We start from the raw sequence: 12,500 nt of genomic DNA on the forward strand, positions 1-12,500 counted from the left end.
TTTAAAACTGGAGGAAAATGGGATAGAAGTTAACCATAGAGATCATTTGCACGAAGAAGGCAGACATCTACACTGAGAAAAAATATCACAAACAATGGAGTTCCGGGGTTATTGTTGCACCCGGGAAGCTATCAAGCTCTCCTTGGGGCTGAGCATTTCTGCTTTCAGAGCAACTTCAGTAACATCAACTTTAAGCAATCGAGTCAGAAGACAGCATTAGAGGAGGTATATGAGTAACAAGGTACCGCTTTTATGTGTTTACATTTATCTTACCACTTTAGATAAAAAGCACAGCTTTAATGGATCTGCTATTCTGGATAAGTCCCTTAAAGTGAAGGGTGATTTTCCAAAATGAAATTTAAAAAATGGCTAGTGCTGATGGGTTTGTGCTGCTAATGATCCTGAGTACATTCTGGGTTTTCTTTTCTAGAAGAGACCCAGGGCAAACAAGGAAAGGCAAAGACTACATATTTCGAAGGGACTATTTTCTAATATTTATTTAGTGCCTAAAACAGGAAGGGGATCAGATGGGGAAATCCAAACAAATTTAAAAGATGTAAAGTGGGATTTGTTTACAGTAAAGAAACAAGCTTTCCTCTCTTCTACCTGTTTCCTTAATGTTTTAACAGTCCTTTATTTTATGATTATTTTATTTAATCAAGTATATAAAATTGAAAAGTTTCCCAATGAACTTTATGATGTAATTCAATTATTGAGGTTGGTCTGACAATTGAAGTAAAATTCACGAAGGACAATTTGGTACAGCTTTTTCCTGTAGACGGTCTACAGCAATCTTTTGCTTCTCAGCTGGGTTCATAAGGTGAATATCAAAGTGTAAGAGTCACTTTTAAGAAAATGTTCTCATTTAATGACACCTATATCTCAGAATCTTATTCAGGTTCTCCTACTGGACAATGGAGGGTTAAGTAGGTGGATGGGAAAAAAAAGTGTTCAATCAAGAAATAACTCGTAGCACCATACAGTTGTAGAGAGTTTTTCTTGCTTAAATATATTTAAAGTGCTTTCTGGCCCAGGATCTGATTTAATGCTCATGAAATATTATAACCCTCATCTAAGTACTGAAGAAGCCAAGCTGCATGAATGTCAAATGATTCACCTGAGGTTTACAGAACTGGTCAACCATGGAGCTGAGAGTTTTTCTCATCAAACAGATACTTATCACAAGGAATTGGTTTTATAGGTGGTGAGAGAGGAGACACACCGCACAGGGTGGTAAGACACCTCAGGTATTAGCAATGGCAGAAAACCATTCTTTGGGCTGGAGGGCAATGGAGGAGACAGTGTTAACGGATCCCAGGAACGAGGTCCCACCAGGTGGAAGACGCCCAGTGGGAACTGGGACCATGGAAAGAGATGAGGCTGCTGTGGCAGATGCCACCCGAAGTGGAGAGAACAGGAGACTTTCTTGGCTTTCCCCCTCCTCCTGCCTTCAGTCTTCTACCAGTGCCTCCCTTTGGCTGAATCTGCCCAGAATCCAGAGAGTAGACCCCAGAACCCACAGTCCAATGACCAGCACAGGTGAAGGAGCATAGTGGTTAATGATGGAAGTTCTGAAGAAAGATTTCCTGACTTTAAATCCAACTTTGAATGCTATCACTTTTCAGTTCAGTGACTTTGAGTACATTATTTAACACCTCTGGGTCTCGTTTCCCTCATTCACAAAATAGGGTATTAAAATATGTGTTTCATCAATAATTTGATGGGCTATGAAGGCGAGAACGCAGATAACATATATGAAGCCATCAGCTAAGTGCTTGGTCCAGAGCACACCCTCAGTAAACGTCATCCATAAGTATTTCAAAAACCTGGATACAAGGCTTAAATGCACCAGGGCCCAACTCTCAGCCTGGCACCTGGCATATCTGGGATGAGGACATTTTTTCAAAGACACAGGTATAAAAACTACTTTCTTGGGAAGGGATTACTCATAAAAACTTCTGAACACCTTTTATCAGGAATGCATAAGCTGCAAACTGAAGCTTTTTTTGGGGAAAGAAAAAGGGTTGAGGGTATCTTACTATCACATACATTCTTGAGGGATTAACAGAATCATTGGCTGTTACCACAATAGGACATTCTCTGCTTCTTTCTCCATCCAGGGATCTAAACGTTTCTGATACCCGGGGCAGAGACCACCGGTGTAGATGCTCATCCTTGTTGACTACACCCTCATCTCACAAATGGGAGGGAAAAATAGTTCTACTTCTAGGCGAGAGGCTTCTAAAATGTTTCTCCACTTTCCATGGTGGATCTTTAAGGATGCGATGGAATAATTCTCATCATGCCATGGTGAAGTCAGCAATTTCGGGACCTCTGTTGTAGAGATGGAGAAAGGGTGGTCCTGCTGAAAATCTAACTACCTACTCCAGAGCATGAGAACTGAGCTCTTGGTGTCCTGGGTCTGGAGCACACAGGATATCTATCCTTCTCTGGTCGCCCTACTGTCAAAGTAGGTCAGTTAAATCAGACATGCAACTCAGCTGGGAATACCAGATTACAAATGTGCATCAGATTATCTCTTGACTGGCTCTAATTAAGGCCAAAGTGGCTGGATGAGAATAAGTCATTCTTTCAGTAAAATTTCTACAGAGGAATTAATACTGGTAATAGTGATAATTATGATAACAGCTATCATTCCTTGGGTGTTTACTATCAGCCAGGCACAACGTTAAGCACCCTACACATTCTATTTAATCCTCCCAACAAGCTAGTGAGCCAGGTGTTATTACTGTTCTGATTTTACAGATGAAGAAAAGTGAGCCCCAGAGGGGTGACATGACCTACTTGGGATCACAAAGCTAGTAAGAAAGTTACAGTTATTCCATGCCTGTCTGACTCCAAGCCTATGAATATCGTGCTTGCTTGTCTTGTGCCAGGCACAGTGCTGGACCCTGAAGATACAATGACCACTGACATGCAGGGAAATGAGTCCTGGGACTAAGGCTTCTAATACAGTGAAATAACTGTAGAGCTGTAATTGCTAAAAAGCCCTCATTGAAGGCCACAAATGCTGCCAATTTCTAAGGATAAGCCCAATCTGAAAGCAGAAGAGCAGAGACCCTCCATCTTGGGAGGAATTGAGAGGGCCAGGGTTGCCTCTGGAATGGTCTCTTCCCCGAATTCTCCCCACACGTGGTCAAAGCGGGCTGGGAAATCAAATCAGGTTAGGGGCTGGCAGCCCAAGAAGGAAGGGAAGACAAACCCAACATGGGTGAAGGTAGGGAACTGACTCTTGCTGGACTGAAGGGGAAGAGAAAGAAAACCATGGCCCCTGACTTTGTGACTTCAATGATAAAAACGTTTTCTCCATTTCCATCTTTCAACTTAACTCTGGAGGTAAAACATATAATTTGAATGCCTCAGGCTTTGTCCTAAGATATTTCAAACAGTGGGACAGAAGGAGTAGTGTAATGTGGGTCTTCAATTTTTGGCTTTATTTTGGCATGCATATGGCAAACATTCTAAATGGCAAAACTAAATTTTTCCAGAACCAGTCTGGTTTCCAATGCTGCTGTTTTTATGGCTCAATTCTTTTGCTTAAAACTTTACTCCAGCTAGAATGCTGTAAGTTAGCATGTCAGTAATTCTCTGTGTTATGATTATTTTCATGCAATATCCCAACCTTCAAGTAAAAATTGGCTTATTTAATCACTCTGCAAAGTCAGGATTAACTATCAATACATCCTCTTAGCTTGCGAAGGGCAAAGAACCCAAATAATTGACTTAGGTAATTAATTACTATTTCAAAAAGCTGAGGCTCGTAAAATGGATGTCACCCACCTGAAGTTCTGAGTGTTCTTTCAGGAGCCGGTCATATTCTTTTGAAAGTCTCTCTGATTGTATCTTCATCATGGTCATGTCATTTTGTGCCTTAGAAAGGGCTAGAGAACATCGAATAGAATTGTAAAATTTTTATTTTAAAATAATTTCAAATTTATGGAAAACTTGCAACACTTGGAGAACTTCTTTGTAGCCTTTACTCAAATTCACCAACTGTTGACAATATGGTACATTTGTAATTGTATTCTCTATCTCCACACATGCACAATCATTTTCTTGAACCATTTGAGACTAAGTTACAGACATCATGCTCCTCTATCCTTAAGTATGTCATTGTGTACTTCCTAAGAACAAAGATATTCATCATATAGTTAGCAAACTCAGGAAATTTAACATCAATACAATACTCTTTATCTAATCTACCATCTATATTCCAGTCTTGGCACCTGTCCCAATTATGTCCTTTTTATCATTTTTTCAGTTCTAGTCCAGAGATCCAGTCCTATATCAAAGATTAACAGTAAGTTGTCACGTCTCTTTAGTTTCCATTAATCTGGAATAGTTCCTCAGCCTTCCCCCTGCCTTCTTCTCCCCTATCTTTCAAGACATTCACATTTTTAAGAATGCAGGACACATTTTTTTTAATAGAATGATTTCCAGTTGATTTTGTCTGATGTCTTCTCATGATTAAATTCAGGTTATGCCTCCCGCTTACATACAAATATGACATAAATGATTCTGAATGTTTCTCAAGGTATCACATCCAGAGGCCCAACTGCCTCTCACTGGTTTTTCCATATTATAGTTATTTTCCTCCTTGTAACTAAGAAGCAGTGAGAAGACAATTAAGACTATGTAAACATCCTGTTCCTTGTCAAAACTTCCCCCCTATATTTAGCATCTACTGATCATTCTTGCCTAAACCAATTTTTGTTGTGATGGTTGCAGAATGGTGATTTTCCAACTTCATCATTCCATCCAAATTTATCAGTCAGCATTGTACTATAAAGAGGAGCCTTCCTTTCTTCTCCATCCATCCATCCATCATCAGTATGAACTAATAGATTCCTATTTTTTCAATGACCTATAATTCATTACTATACTTAATTTCCCCCAGATTTGGCCAGTGGGAACTTCAGGCTGGCATCTATGTCCTTCGACTATGCCCCCAACAGTTTCTGGCACAAGATGTTCCAGGCTTATCCTAACACCTCCCAGGCTCAACCTGGACTCAGGCATTATAGAACAGAGTTTATCAGAAGGGTCTGCTTTTGAAAAAACTGAGGGTGGAAAAAATATTTTATCATTTTTACTAAGGGATGGGTGACAATATTTCCTTAAGAATAAAGACAATCACTTTCTTATACAAAGTTGAAAAATATGGGGTGTATTAAGTGGCACTTAAAGACTTTAACCTCAAGATGATACACAAATATGGCTACATACTAGTCTTTGTCTACCAAAGAGCAAAATCTAAGTCAGCAAATTAGGTAGAAGTTAAAAAAATACATATATGATAAACATTTAAGTCAACATATTGTGTAGAAGCTAATGAGCAAATGTGTAGAAGGGAAGAGTAGTGTAAGATGCACTGGAGAAATTCTGGGAATCCTGAACTAGCTCTACATACAATTCTGCACATGTAGCCTTCACAAGTTCTGCATTTGTAAATTTTTTAGGGTAGGATTTTAGGAAAGAAAGTGGGATTTATAAAACTTAAGTCACTTTTTTGGCAAAATGAAATTACAGGTTCTGTTTATAAACAGTTTGATTGCCTTCCCTCCTGAGAAGCCATCATATGTTATATATAAGTATGTAAGTCACTATCAACTGAAGTGCCTTTTGTATCAATACTTTCTAGACTATTTTGTCAAATTAAACTCTCTGCATTGTTCTACATCTGCATTGTCCAATAAATGTTCTAAAACTGTGCTGTCCAATATGGTAGCCACTAGCTTCATGTGGCTACTGAACACTTTAAATGTGGCTAGTGCAACTGAAGAACTGAGTTTTAAATTAAATTAAATTTAAATTTTGATTTATTTATTTATTTTTAATTAATTTATTTTTGGCGGTGTTGGGTCTTCATTGCTGTGCGCGGTCTTTCTCTAGTTGCAGCGTGTGGGGGCTACTCTTTGCTGCGGTGCACAGGCTTCTCATTGAGGTGGCTTCTCTTGTTGCAGAGAACGGGCACTAGGTGCGCAGGCTTCAGTAGTTGTGGCACATGGGCTTAGTTGCTCCATGGCATGTGGAATCTTCCCAGACCAGGGATGGAACCCGTCTCCCCTGCACTGGCAGGTGGATTCGTAACAACTGCGCCACCAGGGAAGTCCCTTAAATTTTGACTTAAATAGCCATATGTAGCTAATGGCTAGCCGTAATAGACAGCGCAGCTTTATAACTTCCTCCACATTACTTCTATAGATCCATAAATCTAAACTAGGTATTAAAAGTTGAATTTGACAAATTTTATGTGTCACTTAGTAAAGAAAAGCATGGGTTAGATGTGGAAGAGAGATTTTTGGTAGTTGGTTAGATTTCACAGGGACCACACTCACAATATAATAATTTATATATTAGTTTTCAATCTGTGCATAAGGCCTTTCCTAGATGATACTTTTTTTTTTTAATTAATAAATTTATTTTTGGCTGCGTTGGGTCTTCGTTGCTGTGTGTGGCCTTTCTCTAGTTGCGGCGAGCAGGGGCTACTTTTCGTTGCGGTGTGCGGGCTTCTCATTGCGGTGGCTTCTCTTGTTGCGGAGCACGGGCTCTAGGCGCACAGGCTTCAGTAGTTGTGGCACACGGGCTCAGTAGTTGTGGTTCGTGGGCTCTAGAGCTCAGGCTCAATAGTTGTGGCGCACGGGCTTAGTTGCTCTGCAGCATGTGGGATCTTCCTGGACCAGGGCTCGAACCCATGTCCCTTGCATTGGCAGGCAGATTCTTAACCACTGCGCCACCAGGGAAGCCCCCTAGATGATACTTGAAAATACAAAACATGGTGTTATCTTCAGTTCCTTCCTTACTAAAAATGTTTACGAGCCTGGACTTACTTTGGTATATAAAAAGCAGGGACTTCCCTGGTGGCACAGTGGTTAAGAATCCGCCTGCCAATGGAGGGGACACACACAGTTTCCATCCCTGGTCCGGGAAGATCCCACATGCCACGGAGCAACTAAGCCCGTGCGCCACAACTACTGAGCCTGTGCTCTAGAGCCCATGAGCCACAACTACTGAGCCCGCGTGCCACAACTACTGAAGCCCGCATGCCTAGAGCCGGTGCTCTGCAACAAGAGAAGCCACCGCAATGAGAAGCCCACGCACTGCAATGAAGAGTAGCCCCCGCTCGCTGCAACTAGAGAAAGCCCGCATGCAACAACAAAGACCCAATGCAGCCATAAAGAAAAGAAAGAAAGAAAGAAAGAAAGAAAGAAAGAAAGAAAGAAAGAAAGAAAGAAAGAAAGAAAGAAAAAGCGAAGATTCTACAACTTAATAATGTCTGAATAGTCTGTAACAGTGGTTTTAAAAATGTTGGTCAGGAGGTTGTATTGAACAGTTCATCTTAATGTTAAAAACGGTTTATACTTAAATCTTTGAAATGAATAAATTAATTAGGAAATTCAACAAATCTTAGATATCAACTTATTAGTTCCTTATTAAAAGATACTATTTTTCTCATGATTTGTTAGGAGAAAGAATGAGTCAAGTGGAACTACAAATCTGTAGAAGAAGCTAGAAAACCACTTGTACAGTCTATCCAGAAGTTTCTTCTCATCATGACTGGTACGAAGCTATAACAAAACAACTGCAGGCAAATCCTGTTTTTCTTGCACTTACCAAGCTAAGGCATGAACTGTGTTTCTTATTTTATTTTGTATTTCAGTGGATATTAGTAAACCTAATGATTACTATTTTACTGATTTCACTCTAATTAGGAGAGGATGTTACTGTCTAGGAGCCTTTTGGACTGTTTCCTAGTCCTTTACCTCTCATTTTATAAAAATTACAATATTCTGTTTTGGTTGTCTTCTACCTCCTTCTGGAACTGCCTTCATGACTAAGGGATTATATAAACTTGTTATCTGACATTTGAATATGCCTGTTTTATTTTGAATCATGTTATTTTGGAAACAGCATATATATGGAAGACATCAGACAAGGAGGCTTGAGGTGATACATCTAAGTCACTATTTCAATTTTCTCATCTGCAAAAATGAGCTGCTATCATTTGCCAGTAGCATTATGGAAATGTTGAGATATTTCATGAGAATACTGGCCAGATTCATTTATGTTCACTGGGAACTTTTTGAGGCAAAAATCATTTATTAATATAAAGAATAACCCCAATTAATGTTACAGTGACATGTAGTAAATAAGCCAAAATGTTTGTGTAAAATGCCATGTAAGCAGGCCAAACATATTTGTGGTTTTCCAAGTGCCAAACTTACATTTATGGAGCTATTTGCACAGTAAGAGGAGTTGGTGAGACCGATGCACTGTGTAAATGTATTGTATCACTATGTTTTCTACCCAGGATAACAGACAATATCAGCTAAGCTCTGCCAGGAAATGTAAGAGAAAATTTTTAGACATATTGGCATGGCAGCTCAAGCTGGCTGCTGTACACTAGCTATAAGAATTGTGCCAGAGAAAGAAATTTCTCAAATTTTAATTTGAAAAATTTCCCTACATCTAGTGTTGATTTCTTTTCAGTTCATTTGGTTCTATTTTTGAGAACTCGAGAATGTGACATACCAGAGCTCTTCAGTACTTAATCCTCACATGTACTGTTCCTTTACAGGGACCATCACTGGACCGTTAAGCTACAGTAATGCTTCCAAAATACTTGGAAAGTAGACACACAAACTTCTGTTCAGTAAGGGACATAAAATGTGGTTTTAATTATATTATGGTTATTTTTGTACAGGCCTATATTGTCAGGTACATGCAGGTAAGGTCTGTTTTATTTATCACTTCAATTATCACCCACTCTTTTTTAACCTCACATCCGTACGTTGATAAGGTGTATTGATTCTACTTCCTTTATATCTCTCCAATCCATCCACTTCACTCCATCTCTGTTATCACTGTCCTCGTCTCTAGTTTAGATTACTGAAATGGATTCCTCACCTTGTTTCTTGGCTACTCTAATTCATTGTCCACAGTAATGTCAAAGTGATTGCTTGCTCCTCTGCCTAAAAACCCTCCAGCAGTGCTCCCCCCACCAAAATGTTAACATATAAACATGGCACATGAGGCCCTTTATGATGGATCCTAGGCTTACTTTTCAACTCTCACCACTACCTCCATCTTATTTTATGCTCCAGCCACAGTGAGCACCTTGCAGTACTTCAAAAAGGCATACTCTTTCAGTTACATGCTACTCATTTTGTTAAAACATCCTTGCCCATCGCCTTTAACCTCCCTGCCTGACTCATTCTCTCCCGTTTCATCTGGCTAATTAATGTTTATCCTTTGAAATGTCAAGAAATTATCCTTGATCTTTTCTGTTGGCTTCTACTTTGTCTTGAGCTTAATTTTATAGCACTTATCATGCTGAGGTATAACAACATCCCTACCGGACTGTGGACTACTCAAGAAACAAAGCTGTGTCTTGTCTCTCTGTTCTGGGTACCCAGCACTGTGCCTAGCACATGGTAGGTGCCTAAAATATGTTCCTTGAAGGAAGGAAAGGACAGACAAATGAAAAGTCTAAGCTTTAAGCATCTGAAAAATTCACTTGTGTGGAACCAGTTCATTTTTTGAAAATATGATAAATGTCAGGTAAACAATGAGGTACCACTTTAGTCACTTGATAGGAATCTTGGTTGCAACTAAACCAAACTATATCTTTAATGGAAAAAAAAATTCAGGCTAACTGGAAGGTCACAAAGCAAACAGACCTTTCTTGATATTTTGATAAAAATATAATCACATTACAAATATCTCATGCTAATTCAGAATTAAAAACAAAAAGCAAACAAATATTATTACAGAATCCAGTTTAGTTTAAAAAAAAAAAGAAAACACTGATTCTATGAGGCAGGATATATACAAGATAAGCCTGGAGCACCACGTAGAGTCAGAAGGGTGTACTCAAAAACTGATAAAGCAAAAAAAAAAAAAAAAAATCCACAATGATGGGGACACATCAAAGAGACACAGGACCCAACTGAAGGCGCTCCCAATGGCTAATGCTAAAAAAATGACTTGAGCAACAAAATAAATAAAAGAGTATTTTTTTCTTTTTTTTTTACAGCCTTGTTTATTATTCCCAGAAGGCCTCAAAAAACTGAAGCAACAGTCATGCTTTATCCCTCCCAAGATGAATCTTTAGGAAAAGGCAAAAGATTCATTTGATTATGAAGAGAAGCACAAGTATAGATTAAAAGAGTATTAAATTATAATCTACAGTATAAAATGAATACCCACGAATAAATAAATAAATAAATAGGGGTAAACAGACATATCTGTGCAGAAGAGTTCCAAAAATTTATGTAGATACTCTCACCTCAAGGAGGTAGGGCATAACCCCCACTTCTTAAGCTTGGGCTACAAATAGTGACTTCCTTCCAAAGACTACACTATGGGAAGAGGGGGAAAAAAGTAACTTTGCATAGAGAAACCTGACAAACACTAACCTCCGCCAGGCAATCAAGGTCAACATCAACAGTGATAAGTCATGCTGGTATGTATTTCTGGAATAATGTGATGAAAATGGCACTTTACCCTCTGTGACTTTCCTCTCCAGTCCCATAACCCCAGTCTGACCATGAAAAATAACAGACAGCTTCTGATAGAGAAACATTCTGTAAAATAACCAATACTTCTCAAAACTGTCAAGCTCTTCAAAAATAAGGAAAGTCTGAGAAATTATTATAGCCTACAGGAGGCTAAGGAGACATAAAGCTAAATGTAATGTGGTATCCTGAATGAGATCCTAGAACAGAAAAAAGATGTGAGGTGAAAACTAAGGAAATCTGAATAAACTATGGACTTTGTCAATAATAATATATCCATATTGGTTCATTAATTGTATAAATGAACCATATTAATGTAAGACATGAATAATAGGAGACACTGAGTGTGGGGTATATGATAATTCTCTGTACTATATTGCCTACTTTTCTATAAATATAAACTGTCCTAACGTAAAGTTTATTTTAAAAAAGTACAGTGGGAAAAAACCCCACACAAAACACATGTATATAGGACAAGATATAATAAAATTCATTAGGCTATAAGTACTATCTTAGTAAGAAACTATCAAATATGATCCCTTAAGTTCCGTTGTTTTAAATAAACAAAAACTTAATTAAATTTTTCTTTTGTGTAAAATCTTCTGATGTTTTAAAATTACTATATTATGTAGTTAAAACCCCACCAAAGTGGTAATATTAAAAAAAGTCAGTGAGTAGGGAGTGAGGAAGTAGATAAAAGAAAAGCAGATATTCTAGTAAAGAAGCATGAACCTCACTATTTATGATAGCCAGGTCACGGAAGCAACCTAAATGCCCATCGACAGATGAATGGATAAAGAAGATGTGGTACATATATACAATGGAATATTACTCAGCCATAAAAAGGAATGAAATTGGGTCATTTGTAGAGACGTGGATGGATCTAGAGACTGTCATACAGTGTGAAGTAAGTCAGAAAGAGAAAAACAAATATTGTACATTAACGCATATATGTGGAACCTAGAAAAATGGTACAGATGAACCGGTTTGCAGGGCAGAAATTGAGACACAGATGTAGAGAACAAACGTATGGACACCAAGGGGGGAAAGCCGCGGGGGGGTGGGGTGATGGTGTGATGAATTGGGCGATTGGGATTGACATGTATACACTGATGTGTATAAAATTGATGACTAATAAGGACCTGCTGTATAAAAAAATAAATAAAATTAAATTCAAAAAAAAAAATGAGGTAAGCCAGATCACGAAAGTGATCTAGATATTGCCATAGACTGAAAAAAAAAAAAAAAAAAAGAAGCATGAACTTAATACATTTCAAGAATATCAAAATGTAGGTCACTTAACCTTCATGAATAAATCTTATGTGTAAGAGGTTTAAGTTACTTAAGAGGAGGGTTGAGGGGCAATATGATTACAAATATCTTAAAAATATTTAAAGTTAGTGTTCATAAAAACAGTTTTTATGAAATCTACATTAGGGTCAATATGTACAACAAATACAGAAGGGCTGTGAGAATTAAGCTCCTTAATAGCGATGAGAAATCTTTACTGTTTTCATCAAGAATATGAAGAAGGAAACGTTTTTCCCAGTCTCTAACTGCTGAGAGTCCATGAAACATAAGAGCCCCTCCAAAGATTCCTACTGTTCATGACTAGAGAAGATGAAGCTGTTACACAGGTGAAACTGCCCTAAGACAAGGGAGTCATCCACTCATCTATCCATTCAACAATGTACGGAATGACTACTAGGCATCAGGCATTCTACTAAGTGCTGAGGATGAAAAGATAGGTAGGGTCTTAGCTCTCATAATACTCATTTTCTAGTCAGAGGAAGACGCACAATAAAGCAAGCAACCAACCAACTAACAGTGAGTGCCAAGTGTCATGAAGAAAGTTAGAATAGGGTGATGTGATAAAGAATGACCATGCAGCCACATGAGATGGAGTACTCAGGAAAAGTTTCTCTAAAGTGGTGAAATTTAAGCTACTATCAGTTCTGTCTG

The 12,500-nt window shown here is 38.3% G+C and overlaps 1 protein-coding gene across 6 annotated transcripts in view; it reads right to left on the reverse strand.

The window, feature by feature from the left end:
• Positions 1-12,500, reverse strand: part of BCAP29 (B cell receptor associated protein 29) — a 56,263-nt gene that overhangs the window by 17,583 nt on the left and 26,180 nt on the right. For 5 of the 6 annotated variants that reach the window (XR_014266965.1, XR_014266966.1, XM_082473636.1 and 2 more), the window contains exon 7: positions 3,802-3,902. Coding sequence is in view for 4 of the 6 variants with exons in the window: in XM_082473636.1 (XP_082329762.1) it covers positions 3,802-3,902 (101 nt within the window). In the remaining 2 variants the exon portion in view is untranslated. Of the gene's footprint in view, positions 1-3,801; positions 3,903-3,939; positions 4,146-12,500 lie in introns of those variants that run through there. The other variant, XM_082473637.1, reaches the window with a different exon arrangement.

The sequence above is a fragment of the Balaenoptera physalus genome, assembly GCF_965194825.1.
Source record: "Balaenoptera physalus genome assembly, chromosome: 8".
In the NCBI taxonomy this organism is placed as follows: Eukaryota; Metazoa; Chordata; class Mammalia; order Artiodactyla; family Balaenopteridae; genus Balaenoptera; species Balaenoptera physalus.